The sequence below is a fragment of the Garra rufa genome, chromosome 21 (assembly GCF_049309525.1).
Source record: "Garra rufa chromosome 21, GarRuf1.0, whole genome shotgun sequence".
Lineage (NCBI taxonomy): Eukaryota > Metazoa > Chordata > Actinopteri > Cypriniformes > Cyprinidae > Garra > Garra rufa.
In genome coordinates, this window is record NC_133381.1 from 8,783,116 (window position 1) to 8,801,744 (window position 18,629).

Here is an 18,629-nt window from a genome sequence, read left to right on the forward strand (position 1 = left end):
CTACCCAAAAAAAGCTTTAAAAAGTATTTTATTTCAGGGTTTTGATTATACTGTACTTTTACATTTTTTTATTCTTTGAAAATGCTTACAAAATTACCCCAATTATTCTTGAATTATTATTTGATTTTTAAGCAGTTCAAAACAACCTGATGAACATAAATGAATATGTACACATCGCAATATATATCGCAAGAAAAAAATATATTGCAATGTAATTTTTTCCCAATATCGTGCAGCCCTAGTTTTCAGTGTTACTCACAATTTGGAATCTGCAAATGATCGCACTAAACATTGGTCCTTTTTGACAGTTAGGTCATCATTGCAGCTTGGAGATATCACCTTGAAAGAGGAAGAAAATATTAAACATCTTCAAAAAAGTAGAGGAATACCGTAATCAGTTAATTTATTATTACAACTGAAACTCTCGAGTCTTCATTGACAATCAATTTGAAAGATCTATTCTGTTCGCAACATCTTTTTCAATTCAAAAGTTCAAATCAATTCATAACATTTGCAACTACCAAAACAACAAACTGCAGCAATTACTTTCTAAAAGCAACAATACAACATCTCTAGAGTGGATTCTCATATAATGTTCTTATGTTCCAAACCAGTATATGCAGTTTTTATTTTTATTTAGAATACAATCTTTTTCCATACACAGTCACTTTAACTTTATCAGCGAACAACTTTCAGTCCGTTCCCCAAACAAGGCAATCGTATGACTTCAGAGGACTACTCTCTCAGCCATAGAGACTGTATATGCTGATTTGATGGTTGCCGTGTGGAAAAGCTGTGCAAATATTCTCTTTTAGTGTTCCAAGGGGGAGAAAAAAAAAAGCACATGGGCTTGAACAGCATGAAGGTGAGTAAATAATGACCATTTTCAGAAGAATAGCTTGTTCAGCCTTAAAATAAACTTAAGAGGCTGTAAATGAATCAAGGACTCACCAGGACGTAGTGCCAGGAATCACTATCGGAGCCACTTTGTACGCAGGCAACTTTGCCCAAAAGATCATCATTAAGCCTCCTCCTGTCATCGTCGTCATCTTCACTCGATGAGGACTCCTTTTCATCTTCTGCACTGCAATGCATCAAACAAAGCACTAACATTTGAAACATGCTCCCTTTTCACATTAAAACATTGATCAGAAAAGCTAAACTGTATTTTTGCATATAGGAAAATAAATCAAATTGAAACTGTTCTCAAAATAATGTTTGTTTCAGCTCAGGCTCTAACTAGGAATCAAGATATTGTGATTTGTTTATTTCTAAGCATGTTATTTGTTACTTATAAGAACCTCTGTGTAACCATTTGAGAACACAACAAAACTGAAGTGTACCAGAACAAGCTCAGTACGAGTTATTCTATACAACTGAACTAAAATATTAAGCCAGGGCGAAACATATCAAGCAGTCCCACCCCCTTTTTTAAAATTACCAACAGCATTTCATTTAGGCCTTGACTTCATTCGCCCCAACGCAATTCATATTTACACTGCCTGGATCGTTCCCTATCCGCTATATAGTGCACTACGTGCCATTAACCATACAGAAAATACTAATTCTGTGAACAAGTGACTGATTTCAGCTTCAGCATCTATTTATAATGTAGGGGGCGGGACGCTTTAGATTCTAGAGAGCATTTGATTGGACAGAAAGTTGGATGAGCTGTAGGGTGATGTCATAAAAATCATCTATCCGTATTGGCATAAGTTTAGAGACTGGCTTATAGATAACCTTAAGGCTAACACATTAATACTAAAAGCCAAAAAACTTTGAGACTTTAAAGGTACATTAGCAACAGCCTGTTTAAATATAATGGACAGAAAAAAAGTGGGAAAATTACCATATAAAATGAAGTTAAAACAGTTTTGGGTGCTCTGTGAAGAATATTTAACAATGAAATATATTCATATACAATTGCAACAAAGATAGATAGGTAGCACAAAGCAGAAAGGACCGTAAATACTCACACTGCCTGAGAAGACCTTCTACCTCGATTTGTCTTCTTTCCAATGACTGGAGTGCCAAAGTGCTCTGGGTTAGTCAGGGGCAGCTGGTCCAAAGTCTGTTATACAGAGAAAATATATACATATAAAAAAAAATAAGGGAGAAAAGAGGTAAGACACATGATGCAGGCAAAACCTCACAACTCACCTCACTCTCTGCAAAATGTCTTTCACCTTTAAGACACAGTGAAGTTCTTCTAAGCGTTTTCTCATCTCCGTCATCAAAAACTGCAATGGGAATGCGAAAAACAAACTTTGAAATATTAAATGCAAGTTTAGTTTACAGAAAATCAATTATGGGGCCCGAGCGTGGTCCAACAGGAGCAACTCAAGGGAGATCTAGTCAGCTACGTCTGTACGTACCTACAGTGTACCAGCTGGCATCTGTGAGTTTGCTGATGACAGCTTCGCTAAGTCTACCCTCTGGGCTCTTCACTTCCACTGTTGAGCCAACCTGAGACCAGAAATGCATAACAATATGAGTTTTCACGCAATAAACTGTTGTCGCACAAATAGAAAGCAACCTAAACAGTATTCAGTTAAAAAATATTTTCGAAACTTTGTCAAAAGCTGCAATATAAAGCACTTTTGCCTTATAATTAATAGAGTGCACAAGGTGTTCAGTTTTTTTAAACAATCCAGCCATAACTGTGAATACTTATTCAATTATACTCAGTTAACATGTTAAGTGCCAAATTAGAGAGAACAAAAACTGGCTTTGACACGTAAACAAAAGTAGTTGCCATTCTAACATAATACATGATTATAACCACATTGTAAGAAAAAATGAAACAAGCTTATCTTGTATGTGACACTGGACCACAAAATCAGTCTTAAGTAGCACGAGTATATTTGTAGCAATAGCCAAAAATACATTGGGTCTGGCTATGGGTCAAAATTATGATTTTTTTTTTCTTTTATGCCAAAAACCATTAGGATATCATGTAAAGATCATGTTCCATGAAGATATTTGGTAAATTTCCTACCATAAATTAACCAAAACATAATTTTTGATCAGTAATATGCATTGCTACGCATTTTATTTGGACAACTTTAAAGGCAATTTTCTCAGTATTTTGACATTTTTGCACCCTCAGATTACAGATATTCAAATAGTTGTATCACAGCCAAATATTGTCTTATCCAGCTTTCAGACAATGCATACATCTTAATTTAAAAAAAAAATAGACCCTTATGACTGGGTCACATATAAGGTTTTACACAACGATGTACAGTGTTGATCACAAATTATCCATGTGAAAAAAGTAAAAGTTTTGGCCGGTAGGAAACACTAACAGCCAGTTATTTTCTCAGTTAACTCGGTAACAGGCATGCGAGAAAGTTCAGTTTGAACATGGCTACAACTTAGAAATATCTTCTTATAAGTGTTGCATAAGTAAGAAATAACCAAAAGCTTTATAACAAGCATGATAAAGTATCCAAAAAAGTTCCTTACCCTTAAGGGTCCTTTGACTTGGTCATCTTGGACGACTTGTGAGGTGCTGTCTCCTTTAAGCATAACCTGCAAACAAAAACAATACAAAATATTGAAAAAGATCACCATGGCATGACGGTGAGAGCGACACGGATGGGAAGACAGTAGCAGTATGGTTCAGTGAAGGTGAAGTAATCCGATTGTGTAACAAATGCCGTGTTCTTCATGATCTCTCTCAAACAAGCTTCTTAGTAAGTGCCTATGTACATAGTCAAGAGCAACTACTTAGAATCTCCTTGCAGTCAAGAATGTGCAACACAAACTTCAGACACGTGTCGCTCTGTTTTACCCAAGGCTGTCACGTTAAAAAAACAAAAAACAAGAACCGCCACAAACCAACAAAACATTGATGACGTACAACAAGGTCTTGCAAAAGCAGAAGTGTGCAGATTAACCTTAAAACAACACACTTATGATTAGTAGGTGCTGGGCCAAATTAAGCCATTTGTAAGTTTGTTTAGTTTTTCAGAACATAAATTAAAAGAGTTTCTATCTTACTGACTAGACTACTCTATATAGAATGACAGACGTTTTGTACAGATGTGGGCCTGCTATGTTACTAAATATTGCAGTGTGAAGTTAATCAAACACTTCTGCAATAAAGGAACACAACCCATTTATAAAAACAAATTGGTGCATTGTCACCAGGAGAAAATGACACTTTTGTTTATCCTCTATGTCATCTGACACTGGCTTGACAGATAAGATGCACAGCTACATGTGTACTCTGAACTTATACGCTTTCAGACTCTTTCACACTTTTTTTTAAACTTACATAAAACTATGCTGACTGTTAGATAACTATTTAGTTAGGAACTATTTAACAGGGACAAAGTTTAGAAAGTATACATTTCAGCGCAATATGTGACCCTGGACCACAAAAGATTGAGATTTACACCTATATCACCTGAATAAACACGCTTTCTATTGCAAAATCTAAATATTGAGAAAATCGCCTCTCCAAATGAAGTTCTTAATGAATATTACTAATCAAAAATTAAGTTTTGATGTTTTTACGGTAAGAATTTACAAAATATCTTCGTGGAACATGATCTTTACTTAATAATTATTTTTGCCATAAAATCGATAATTTTGACCCCATAGAATGTATTTTTGGCTATTGCTACAAGTATACCCGTGCTACTTACGACTGCTTTTGTGGTCCAGGGTAAATATATACTATATGGACAATCTTATCAGTTTGATGCTTATATTGTTGTTATCGTCCAGTGATATATAGTACACAACTTTATCCACATGTACTTATACTCACGTATAACAATATATGCCATTTAGTAAATCTCAATAGCTTGATTGTTTAAATCACAAAATGTAAACAATAATGTCGCTCAGCAACATATTTAAGATAACTGATAGCTGACAGTGCACTTCAATAACTATTTTAAAGTCTACTATATAGCAAATCTTAACTGCATGATTGTTTTATCGTTGCGAAATGTTAAATATGTGACCTTGGACCACAAAACCAGTCATAAGGGTCAATTTTTTGAATTTGACGTATGGTTTGTTAGGATAGGACAGTGCGGGTGCAAAAAACAAAATATTGAGAAAATTACCTTTAAAGTTGTCCAAATTAAGTTCTTAGCAATGCATATTACTAATCAAATTAAGTTGATATTTTACAGTAGGACATTTACAAAATATCTTCATGGAACATGATACTTAATATCCTAATGATTTTGGGCATAAAATAAAAATCTATATTTTTGACTTATACAATGTATTGTTGGCTATTGCTACAAATATACCCGTGCTACTTACGACTGGTTTTGTGGTCCAGGGTCACATATATATATTATTTAGTAAATCTCAACTGCTTGATTGTTTAATCACAAAACGGAAACTATATTGTCGCTCAGCGATATATAAAAGATGACCGATAGCTGAGAGTGCACGTCAAGAACTATTTAAAAGTTTCAAAGCGATATATACTATATTGCAAATCTTAACTGCTGCAAAATATTATATATATTATCACCCAGCTATAATCTGTTAAACTGCAACTACAACGCAGAAAGATATTAAGATATTACAACTTTTACAATCATGATTTGCTGTAAAGCTGCTTTGAAACAACGTGTATTGTGAAACGTACTACACAAATAAAACATACTTGACAAGATGAACAGACAGACTCAGAATAAACTTACCTTAACTTTCACCATGCGTTTAACAGTCTTGATTTTTGCCTCGCAGAAGGCACCGCGGTACTTCGCGCTCACATCCGTCCCGACAGTCAGGTAGGCAGGTTCATCTGCTACCTGTGGGCATTGTAAATATTATTAAGGTGCATAGACAAATTCATGGTTCTCTGCATGGTTACGGTTATGAAAAGCAAGAATAGTTTATAAAGTAACAGCACTCAAGTATTTTATTCTGAAAGCAGCTTAACCACTGAACTACTGAGCTTTGTTGATCACAATTTTTATTAAAACCCCATGCATAGATGATTCCCTCATTGAAGTGTTTTGTTCCAGATGCTTGTTGGGCTTCATTTAGGGAGGCGTCGCCTATCAAAACTGCAGAGGATCACAGACTCACCTTCATCTTGATGGCTATTTGAGGGAGTCCAGCTCGATTGGTTTTGACTGCTGAAAGAGAACAACACACACGCATAAAGAAACAAAGTCACGATCTGGCGCCATGTGCTAAAAAATGTGTCGTATGTATATACGTGAAGGATTTGACAGCACAACACAAATACACACAACAGAGAAAATGCTAAAGCAGCTAACGCGGCTAGCCACTTCTGCCTTCAAAATGATCAAATAAACAAGACCAACCCCTCAAAACAGTGCTCTAACTGCCTTACTGTGACTTTACCTCCAATCCGAGCCACTTACGATGTCTTGATGGTGTAAAAACAAAGCACGGAGTGCTGAAGGAAAACATAACCCCTTCAAACCCTGCGTGTTTCCTTCCCGCTTCACTCACTGTGTGTGTGTGTATGTGTGTGTGTGTGTGTGTGTGTGTGTGTCACGTCGCCATCATAGCTCACACACCGTCCTGCACCATGTCAGCCCCTCCACCATCCACTAACCCCACATTTCCCTTACTTAACACTGTATTTGCCAAAGTATTGAGTTCGAAGAACGGAAAACTGACAGTTATGATGGTTATTGACGCCTGTCAATCAAATTGTGACGGTTAAGCTAAATATAGTGAAGCTGTTATGGCGATTTAAACTGTTCGTCGGGTTAGTTCCGCAACATTGTGTGAGGCGACTTTTCCCTTCAGACTGAGTTACAAGTTTTTGGCTATACGCTGTTCGGTTTTGAGTGGTTAGTTTAAGCAAAAGACGTCGGGTAAATCCCGGATCCTGTGAGAAAACAAGCCGACTAACGTTAGCTGTGACTAGGCTCTGCCATTCAATTTTTTTCTCTTCGTCGCCTAAATACCTTCGCTTGGAAACCACGGGAAAATGGCAAATATGACGAATGCTTTCAGACTAGCGAGTTCAAATAAGACGGATGTGAAAACGCGGGTTTAATTAGGCGAAATCGCTGTGTGGAAATATATATGTGTACTTACATGCTCCTATATGACTGCTTCAGCTCAGCATTCGACTAGGTTGCAAAGGCATAGACGAAATAACAAGCTGTTGAGCTGAGGTTGTGTTTCTCGGATCCCTATTGGCTCCGAGGGCCACTGTGGGCAAATTCAGAGCATTGCGATTGGCTCCCCGCGAAGCAAAATTCTATTGGCTAGACTGAATCGCGCAACCTGATTGCTGAGTACGAAAGCGGCGCTGCGAATTGCGCTTTCTCATTGGTGTTTTTTGATTCTCACTCTTTGCGAATACAACAAATCCATCCCGGTCTCCGATTGGCAGCGTGTTTCCTGTTCTGCGTTGTCCACGTTTCTGATTGGTCGAGTTGACGCAGAAGCGTCCTGATGGCGAAGCCCATTGGTTGGAGGGGATGTATGGGAACGGAGCTTCGTTTCAGAGGGAAAGCCTCCGCTCAGTCTGCGCATGTCGAAGTGAAGAGAACATTCGCCATTTTGTACCCAACGTAATTATTTTCGCATTCTGGACTCGGAGCCCGTGAGATTTCGCGGTGAGCCCCGTGACTGTTTTGTCTGCTTTTCTAGTCAGACCGAGTAAGCTCAGCATCGTTTTAGCTTAAACGTGTTCTTATGTGATTTGTATTGCAATTCTTTTACCAATAAATCGTTTTAGACGCGGTCGTGTAGAAAAGGTCAATTGAAGGCAACGGTAATGGCGTCTTTATGTCGTTGCTGTGGAGAACGTCTGGCGTCATGGTTTTCTGAACCACGTGACATGACCGGAACCGAGCGCCACAGTAAGCATGAGACATGTGTGACACATTAGATGCTTATTCAGTGACACCTGCGTGATTTCAAGTTATTATGCATGATTATAGTGTGACTGAAATACTTACTAAACGTGACATTGAAATATTGTGATTCTGAATCAGATAGAGCATTTAGGCTGCGTTTTTAATGTTTCAAGAATGTGTATGATAGATATTAAGGAATATGTGTTTGATTTAGTGTTGATATAACGTACATCAGCAAACGCGACTGGAAGAATTTAGTCATATGTTTATAGAGCTAAATTATATAATTTTAATGTGTAAAGAAGATCATAAAGTAATCCATATTTGTGCAATGTTGATACAATGTCTGTGTGTCAATCAATAAATCTGTCTTTTTTCTTATGAATTAACCAGACTAATCATTAATCAGTAAACAACGTATTGCACAAGTGCATGGGAAAGCAGCATTGAGACTCTACATATCACATAAGAGGTAATCTCCAACACATAGAGCTAAAAATAGAGGTCACGTGTAAAGCTTTAGCCTCAAACGCCAAGAAAACTACACAAAGATCCCACAATAGTTATGCATGACTGAAAGGAAATTATACTTGAAGTGACAAAATTGTCTTTACCATTTATGTAAAATCTTTATTCGTATCAATATCAGTGGATTCTGAGTAAATTGTAACTTACAGTGTTTTGCTTTGAGGCTTCATATGTTGGTGACTAACCTTAAGTTCATGGTCAATTCTTAAGATAAACTGTTTATCTATACCCAAACGCATGTTGTATTTACTCCCTTATGCCGAACCTAGTAATACTCACATTCTTTTGACAGGGTGTGTAAATATCATTCAATTCACGCCACAGAATTTCTAAAAGAGAAGGTGGAACCTTTGCCTAAGCTTGCTGTCCATCTAATGAACTGTAATTATGCCAATTTAGGAGTCTGAATCAGAGCCTCATTCTCTTTTATAAATCGTATTTATTGTCAAGTCTGAAACCCACAAAAGGAAAACATAGGACTGCATTAGTCCATTACAAAACATAAAAAACTTTTTTATTGTCTGCAGTAAAGTTGAGAGTTGCCTGAAACATGGTACACAGTCAGTGAAATGGGAAAAACAGAGGTTTGCAACACCATGTTTACATGTTGTCCTCATCAGAGTCATCCTCCTCCTCCAGGGATTCCTGTCAGGGCAGAAATATGACAATAAGCCATGCTGAAGAGAGCTGTTGTTGTGACTATTACCAGAGGAACAGTAACTTACTTTAGCGTATTTCTCAGCCTCTTCTTTGATGTCTTTGGGGACAAGCTCGTGCCTTCCTTTTGTGACTAGAAAGAGGGGAAAAATACGTATCAATAGATTCGGTGCTGAACACGCAATAGAGAAAACTTAAAGGCTCATCAACTAGGCTGTGTTACGTGTTAAAGGAGAAGTTCATTTCTTAGAACAAAAATTTACAGAGAATTTACAAAATGCAGTTTAAATGCTGCTTCAAAAGGCTCTAAACTATCCCAGCCGAGGAAGGAAGGGTATTATCTGGCGAAAAATAAAAAAACCTTAAAAAAAAAATACAATTAATATACTTTTTAACCTCAAATACTAGTGCATGTAATGTTCATGACAGTTAGGGAATGTCGAAAACATCTCATTTTCTCCAGCTACATTTACCTTTTTTTTTGTAAAGGCTGTTTGACCCTCCTTGCGCGATTACTTTGTAAACACTGGGTCGGTACTTCTGCAGCGATGTAGGACGGTTTTAAGGTTGGAGAAGAAAATGAGATGGGAGTTTTTTTCGACATACCCTAACTGTATTGACCTGGAGTTCAAGCAAAGCTTGACAAGACGAGCATTTGAGGTTAAAAAGTATACAAATTGTAAATGGTGTTTTTTTTTTTTTTTTTTAAGAAAATAACCGAACATTTCGCTAGATAAGACCCTTCTTCCTCAGCTGGGATCGTTTAGAGCTCTTTGAAGCTGCATTAAAACTGCATTTTGGAAGTTTAAACTGGGGGGCACCATTGAAGTCCACTATATAGAGAAAATTCCTGAAATGTTTGCCTCAAAAAACAATTTCTTTATGACTGAAAAAAGAAAGACATGAACATCTTGGATGGTAAGGGGGTGAGCTCTGGAAGTAAACTTCTTTACAAGAAAAGGCCTAGTTCTCCCAAAATGTAAATTATGTCATTAATTGCAAAACTAAAACTGTTCCGAATCCGTAAGACCATCGTTCATCTTTAGAATACAAATTATGATATTTTTGATAAGATCCGAGAGCTTTCTGACCCTCCATTGACAGTAACGCAACTGACACATTCAAGGCCCAGAAATCAGTGGTTCAGCTTTATTGTTATGAAGCTACAAGAATACTTTTTGTGCGCAAAAGAAAACAAAAATAATGACTTCAATGATTTTTTCTCTTCTATGTCAGTTTTTGACAGGCGCATGAAAGACCAAGAGGAAAAATTGCTGAATAAAATAGTTTTATTATTTTCTTTGCTTGCACACAAAAAGTATTCTAGTAGCTTCATAAAATTACGGTTGAACCACTGATGTCATATGGACTATTTATCAATTGTCCTTACTACTTTTCTCAAACTTGATTGTGGTAGTTGTGTTGCTGCCTATACAGGATCAGAACACTCTCAGATCTCATCAAAAATATCTTAATTTATATTGCCAACGATAAATGAAGGTCTTGCAGATTTGGAACGACATGAGGGTGAGACATTAATGGCAGTATTTTCATTTTTGGGTGAACTATCCCTTGAAGTATTACAACAATTTTTCTAAAACCAATAAGAAATGTAACGATGGAAGTAGAATATAAAATATAAAAGAATTACCTTCTCCAACCCAGCTGAGCTCCAGCTCAAAGGATTTGTCTTTCACCTCATCATGAACGATATAGATACTGAGAAGAGATGACAGAGTTATTAAACAGTGTAAATATAACATCTTTAATTAGTTATGGCATACTATAAATATGTTAGACAACTTGGAAATAGTGGGAAAGTTTAAAGCCTGGAAGAGTTACAGAATTTAATTAATTTCTATTGTGTATATTTGACCCTGGACCACAAAACCAGTTAAGGGTTTTTTAAAAATTGAGATTTGATGTATGGTTTGTTAGGATAGGACAATATTTGGCCGAGATACAACTATTTAAAAAATCTGGAATCTGAGGGCGCAAAAAAAAACTCTAAATATTGAGAAAATCTCCTTTAAAGTTGTCCAAATGAAGTTCTTAGCAATGCATATTACTAATCAAAAATTAAGTTTTGATATATTTATAGTAGGAAATGTACAGAATATCTTCATGGAACATGATCTGTACTTAATATCCTAATGATTTTTGGCATAAAAGAAAAAACAATAGTTTTGTCCCATACAATGTATTTTTGGCTATCGCTACAAATATACCCGTGCTACTCAAGACTGGTTTTGTGGTCCAGGATCACATATAATGTATGCTTCTCTCTAAGTTATTAATATATAAATACATTAGTTAGAAATAGTTTTTATTTTCTGAGTGCAATCTCAATAAGATGATTTTAAAAAGTGCTAATGCAGTGAACTATGAATGCAATGCAAAAATAAAGTCATTGAAATTGATTGGTCAAAAGGTGTGGGAATCCTGTTCATTAGAAGCCAGCATTTTTGTAAATTCAGCAACCTAACAGATAAGAAAAAAAAAACAGCTGAGCTAGACCTTTAAAAGCTCAAGCACAACACTCAATTCTAGAGTTTGACTGGTTATGGTTTGTTTTCATGGACCTCTGCTGCTCTCTTGTGTTGGATATGAATGATGCATTACATTGAGGTCTTCTCAATTCTTAAAGTTATAAACAAAAACCACTCACATTTTTGCCACTTCCTTCACCAGTTCTCTGCAGGTCATGTCTTTCATCTGAAAAACAAGATTAACATGTACAAGTTTAGCCACTTTAATCTATTGACATTAAAATGAAAACACTGCTAAACAAAGCTGAAAAGAAATGTTGTAATGGCATAATGCTGTTACTTCAAGACTGTTAAATGATGTTGTCCCTGCAGTACTGAAAGTAGCTGACTCTTGTTTAAACATGTTCCAAAAAAGACTGGCAAACATGCTTATACTAAACACCACAGCAGTACTGTTAGATTAAATGAGAAGTAAATGAAATTAAATGAGATACTAGAGCATATAGATGTACACCACTTTTCAAAAGTTTATGGTCATTTATTCCTGAATTTTCAGCATCATTATTTGTTCAGCTTCACATGATCCTTCAGAAATCATTGTAATATGCTGATTTGCTCAAAAAAACATTTCTTATTATCATAATCAATGTTCAAAACAGTCTTTACTGTTACTTTTGATCAATTGTATTCATCCTTGCTTAACAAAAGGATATTCTAAGTGTAAGATAATGAATATAACTCTATATATAATGCATTATCACATACCTGTAGTTTCTCAATTTCGGTCTTTGCAGCTTGCTTAGCTTTTCCAATAGCACAGCCCCAGTAACCCTGTCGAAAAGACACCAAATATTAATGAAAAAGGCAAATACATATACAGGAGGTTCAGGTTAGTAGAAAACAATATGTAATCTGCAGGGATATTGACTGTTGGAAGGAAATCACATATATGCTGGATAGGGTTTGGCTGCTTTTACATCACGGTAACATTGTAGTTTTGTGAAGAAATTCATACATCCAAAATATAGAACTAGTGTCAGTTTTAAAGCAGAAGACTTTAAAACAAAACATTTTCAAAATAATGAGAAACAAATTTAGTAAGCTGGTAGTGTATGTTAAAGGGATAGTCCACCCAAAAATTAAAATTCTATCATTAATTACTGGCCCTTATGTTGTTCCAAACCCCTAAGACCTTCATTCGTCTTCGGAACACAAATTAAAGGAACACTCCACTTTTTTTGGAAATAGGCTCATTCTCCAACTTCCCTCCGAGGTAATAAGTTGAGTTTTACCGTTTTGCAATCCATTCAGCCGTTCTCCTGTTCTGGCGATATCACTTTTAGCATAGCTTAGCATAGATCATTGAATCCTATTAGACCAGTAGCATCACGTTCAAAAATGACCAACGAGTTTCGATATTTGTCCTATTTAAAACTTGACTCTTCTGTAGTTATATCGTGTACTAAGACCAGCGGAAATGCAAAGCTTCAATTTTCTAGGCTGATAAGATTAGGAACTACACTCCCATTCTGGCGTAATAGTCAAGGAAGTTTGCTGCCGTAATAAGGCTGAAGCAGGAGCAGTAATACCACGCAGCACATGTGCAAATGCTAAACTAGCTGGGAACTCATTTCTGATAATACTCCGCCTGCTTCGGCCATATTACGGCAGCAAACTTCCTTGACTATTACGCCGGAATGGAAGTGTAGTTCCTAATCTTATCAGTCTAGAAACTCGCAGCTTTGCATTTCCACCGGTCTTAGTACACGATATAACTACAGAAGAGTCAAGTTTTAAATACAACAAATATGGAAACTCGTTGGTCATTTTTGAACGCGATGCTATTGGTCTAATAGGATTCAATGATCTATGCTAAGCTATGCTAAAAGTGATATCGCCAGAACCGGAGAACGGCTGAATGGATTTCAAAATGGTATAAATCAACTTATTAACTCGGGGGGAGTTGGAGAATGAGCCTATTTCTAAAAAAAAGTGGAGTGTTCCTTTAAGATATTTTTGATGAAATCCGAAAGCTCTCTGATCCTCCATAGACAGCAAGTGTCCTGTCATGGTCAAGGTCTGGAAAGGTCCCAGGAACATTGACAAAATAGTCCACGTGACATCAGTGGTTCAACTGTAATTTTATGAAGCTACGAGAATACGTTTAGTTGCACAAAAAAATAAAAATAAAACAACTGTATTCAACAATTCTTCTCCATGTCACCCTAGTGCCATTTTGGAAACTATCACAATGTCTATGCGCATACATCGTGGTACTCTCTAAAATGGCGCGAGGGTGACCCGGAGGAGAAGAACTGTTGAATAAAGTTGTTATTTTAGTTTTTTTGCACACAAAAAGTATTCTCATAGCTTCATAAAATTACTGTTGAACCACTGATGTCAAATGGACTAATTTGTTGATGGTCTTGGTACTTTTTTGGACCCTGAATGTGGTAGACCCTTACTGTCTGTGGAGGGTCAGAGAGAAATATCTAAATTTGTGTTCCGAAGATGAATGAAGGTCTTGCGGGTTTGAAACGACATTGGGCTGAGTAATTAAAGACAGAATTTTCATTTTTGGGTGAACTATCCTTTCAAGTAATAAAGTGTTGATTAACAGTTTATGCAAGAGGTCTCTTACGTATGAAATCCCAGAAGGGTCAACCATGTAGAGCTGTGCACCATCATCTTCATCATAAGATCCCAGGATGAAACTGAAGGAATTAATAAAGAGAAAAACAAGTTAAAAGCACATCATACATACTAATAAAACAATTAAACTTGCATTATGCAATGATAATAAAAATGAAAATCCATTATTGAAACTTTACAAAAGACCTACCTGCATCCAAAAGGCCTCACGGCACTGTATAATGTGTAAGCGTGGACATACATGGCCACTCTGTCTGCAAGATGCTGTTTGGATGATATGAAAAGTATATCAATGACCAGAATGTCTTTTCAAATGTATTTATATTGAATTTCCATTCTTTTTTATATACAGTGGTGGCCAAAATTATTAGAACGCTAGTATTTTCACCCGCTAAAAACTTGTTTTAAGTCAATTATTTCTATCTTTTGCTGTCGTGTGTCAGTAGGAAATATAAGTTCACATTTCCAAACATTTATTTTGCCATTAATTGTAATAATCCAGTGAGATTTTTATTTGCACAAGGAGTCTGACAACAGCCATTGCTCCACACAGAGATCTGATCTCATCATCATTTAGTCTGTCTGGAATGATGTGAAGAAACAGAACAAACTGAGACAGACTAAATCCAGAAGAACATCTCCAAGATGCTTCAAGATACCTACCTGGACAACTATATGCAAGTGCACCTAGGGCAAAAGCTACTTTAAATGCAAAGGATGGTCACACCAAATGTTGATTTCATTGAATTAGTACAAGTTAATTGATTAACAAAATTTGACAGCATCCTCATTTTACAGCGTTTTTACACAAGTGCCTAAAACTTTTAACAGTACGGTAGCTTGGCAGGTAGGTCATCTTGGAGACGTCACCAGAGTTCTTCTGGATTTAGTCTGTCTCAGTTTTTTGTTTTTCATGTCAATCCAGACATACTGGATGATGATGGGATCTGGGGGGGTGTTCCATAAAACAAGTTTACCAAATAAGTCAGGCTTATTTCAGTTAGTCTGACTTATTTTGAGCCAAATCAAATGACAATAAGTCAGACTAACTAAAATAAGCCTGGCTTATTTGGTAAATTTGTTTTATGGAACACCCCTCAGATCTCTGTGTGGAACAATGGCTGTTGTCAGACTCCTTGTGCAAATAAAAATCTGTCTCAGAACAAACTGAGACAGACTAAATCGAAAAAGAACTGTGGCAACATCTCCAAGACGCATTAAGAGACCTACCTGCAAAGCTACAGTACTGTTAAAAGTTTTTGGCACTTGTGTAAAAATGCTATAAAATGAGGATGCTGTCAAAAAAAATGTTTTTAATCAATTAACTTAACCTATTAACTAAATTTAAATCAACATTTGGTGTGACCATCATTTGCATTTAAAGTAGCTTTTGCCCTAGGTGCACTTACCTAGGGCTAAAGCTACTTTAAATGCAAAGGATGGTCACACCAAATGTTGATTTCATTTAGTTAATAGGTTAAGTTGACTAAAACAGCATCCTCATTTTACAGCATTTTTACACAAGTGCCAAAAACTTTTAACAGTACTGTAGCTTTGCAGGTAGGTTTCTTAAAGCATCTTAGAGATGTTGCCACAGTTCTTCTAGATTTAGTCTTTTTAAACAGACTGGATGATGATGGGATCAGATCTCTGTGAGGAGTAATGGCTGTTGTCAGACTCCTTTTACAAACAAAAATCTCACTGGATTATTACAATTATTGGCTAAATGAATGTTTGGAAATATAAACTTATATTTTCTACTGACACACTACAGCAAAAGACAGAAACAACTGACTAAAACCCATTTTTTGGCTGGTAAATATAATATTATTCCCATAATTTAGACCACTGTATACACAAATCATATAAGACGATTTAATGCAGCACATGAGTCATATAGACTCATTCTGCAGTGAGGAAATAACTGACGGTGAGTAAATGGTAGTATAATGTCCATTTTTGTGTGATTTAGTGCTTTAGTTTCTCTCTTACCTTCAGTGGGATGTCATGGCCATAGTTGGAGCGGAAGTTTGAAGCCTCTTCTCTGGCCACTTCTGATAGAGATCGGGCATCTGCTAGAAGACCAGCCACAGCCTAGAAAACATAAAGACAGAGATTCATATACATGTAGAGATTTACACTACCATCCAAAAGTTTGGGGAAAGTAATAAATTAATACTTTAATTCAGTAAAGATGCATTAAATTGATCAAAAGTGACAGTGAAGACATATATATATATATATATATATATATATATATATATATATATTATAATGTTACAAAACATTTTAAGCTTTTTTTGTTCCAATTATCCATAAAGTAATAAGAAGAATATGTATAATACATGTTGAATAATAAGAAATGTTTACTCCATCCTTCAGCTTTGCAGGACAGTAATGAATTACAAAGAAAACAGTTATTTTAAATTCTAATAATATTTCACAATATTACTGTTTTTACTCTATTTTTATCAAATAAATGCAGCTTTGTGGAGCATAAGAGAAATCTCACTAACTGAATAATCAATGTAATGTGACACTGCAATCTATTTACTGACATCAGAATTATCCAAGTGTGTAATCTCAAATATTGTACAGGACCTGATAAAATAAGCTACCAATGCTTACTTAACAAGTTTTAAGCATTTGTGTAAACAACATTCTCACCATTCCAACGTGCCGATCAATATTGAAGATGCGTTTATTGGAGCCCTCCTCATACAACTTGGACAGAACAAGCTTCTCTACACCAAACACGACTCCATCTTTGCAGCGGATACCAATTGCTGTGCTAATGAATGGTGAAAAAATATATATTATTATCTTAATATTATGTAATTGTAAGTCGCTTTGGATAAAAGCGTCTGCTAAATGAATAAATGTAAATGTAAATATTAACTTACAGTTTCATTAGACATAAAATGCACAACACACTCATTTATTAAAATGAAAGTAAAACCTCTTAAGACAACAAATTAAAATGTAGATGTTTCTTGCCTAGATGATTGAATGTGTATAAGTGTTTATATAATTACCTGCTGTTTTCTACAGCCTTTATGGCATACTCAACCTGAAATACCCTTCCATCAGGTGAGAAGGTGGAGGCGGATAAATCATACTGGATGGGGAGAAAAGAAAAGCTGTCAACAATTATTACTAGTGGTCATTTAACATAAATAACCCATTTTTAATATTTGAAATAACAATAATAAACAGCTGGGCATCGATGGCCAAAAAAGTACTGCACATCAAATTTACTTTCACTTTGCCTCCACAGTGACTTTTCATTTGAACTGCTATCATTCATTGTTAGCGAGCAGTGACTCAGCGGAGATAAAATTGTGCAAAAAACACACAACTAATCCATGTAAAAGAAAACACCTTAAGCTACATAAATATGAAAACTCTTTATTAACTTTATTTAGGCTAAAACAGAATAAAACACTAATGCTTTATTCTGACCCTGCACACTAGCAGTAGCTTATTAGCTTCAGAATGACACAGACATACACGTACTCTTTATTTAATCGCTCTTTGTGGATCAGAGCTCATTCAAACGCTATGATACATTTTGTATTATTACATCCACTCACCCCGGTCCCAATAGAGCTCATTGTAATTGACGGTGATCAACTATAAAGGAAAGTAAATATTCAGCATTAGCAGCCGCAGACTCCTCAGCGCATCGGCTCTCTCACTGCCACCTGAGATCAACGAGCTATGTGATTGGACACCGTTCCGACCAATCAGATCCTCTCGAGCCGGAAGCGGGTCAGTCTTTCGCAATAAAAGTTGGAGACTAGAAATAAAAGTTAGCGTCTTTGCTGTATTTTTATATTTGGAGATTTAAATTACAGCGTTTGTTAAACGATATACTATCGAAATAAACATACTATGAGGAGACATTACTATTAAAATACTATTCCATACTATTAATCTATTAAAATCTAGATTTGATGTCAAAAGTTTACATACACCTTGCAGAATCTGCAAAATGTTAATTGTTTGACCAAAATTAGAGGAATCATACATAAAAAATGCATGTTTTTTCCTGAATAAGATGTGTCACATAAAAGATGTTTACATCTAGTCCACAGAGAAAATAATAGCTGAATTTATACAGATCCCCCCCTTTCAAAGTTTGCATACACTTGATTCTTAATACTGTATTGTTACCTGAATGATCCAAAGCTGTGTTTTTTTGTTCAGTCATAGAGTCCCTTGTTTGTCCTGAACAGTTAAACTGCCTGCTTCAGCATTCCAACAATGACTGTATGATTTTGAGATCCATCTTTTCACACTGAGGACAACTGAGGGACTCAACTATTACAGAAGGTTCAAACGCTCACTGATTCTTCAGAAGGAAACACAATGCATTAAAAGAATTTGAAGATCAAGGTAAATTTTTACTTATATTGTCTTCTGGAAAACATGCAAGTATCGTCTGTAGCTTCTGAAGGGCAATACTCAATGA

General features: G+C 35.9%; 2 protein-coding genes across 2 annotated transcripts in view; both read right to left on the reverse strand.

Annotated features, from left to right (window-relative positions):
• arid4a (AT-rich interactive domain 4A) overlaps nt 1–7,119 on the reverse strand; it is a 32,030-nt gene extending 24,911 nt beyond the window's left edge. The window contains exons 1-9 of the mRNA XM_073826473.1: nt 7,060–7,119; nt 6,070–6,119; nt 5,679–5,789; nt 3,469–3,534; nt 2,376–2,466; nt 2,161–2,240; nt 1,977–2,071; nt 952–1,084; nt 260–339 (exon numbers count right to left, since the gene is read on the reverse strand). Of these exons, the coding sequence (XP_073682574.1) occupies nt 260–339; nt 952–1,084; nt 1,977–2,071; nt 2,161–2,240; nt 2,376–2,466; nt 3,469–3,534; nt 5,679–5,789; nt 6,070–6,075 (662 nt within the window). The 5' untranslated portion in view covers nt 6,076–6,119; nt 7,060–7,119. The remainder of the gene's footprint in view (nt 1–259; nt 340–951; nt 1,085–1,976; nt 2,072–2,160; nt 2,241–2,375; nt 2,467–3,468; nt 3,535–5,678; nt 5,790–6,069; nt 6,120–7,059) is intronic.
• A 1,657-nt stretch (nt 7,120–8,776) lies between these two features.
• Nucleotides 8,777–17,870, reverse strand: psma3 (proteasome 20S subunit alpha 3). Its single transcript, XM_073826822.1, has 11 exons — nt 17,749–17,870; nt 17,191–17,273; nt 16,823–16,946; nt 16,148–16,249; nt 14,346–14,419; nt 14,145–14,217; nt 12,269–12,334; nt 11,683–11,729; nt 10,666–10,733; nt 9,083–9,147; nt 8,777–9,002 (listed from the first exon to the last, which is right to left on the reverse strand). Exons 1-11 carry the CDS (start codon nt 17,767–17,769, stop codon nt 8,958–8,960), a joined length of 768 nt encoding a protein of 255 aa, XP_073682923.1. The 5' UTR covers nt 17,770–17,870; the 3' UTR covers nt 8,777–8,957.
• Between the last annotated feature and the right edge of the window lie 759 nt (nt 17,871–18,629).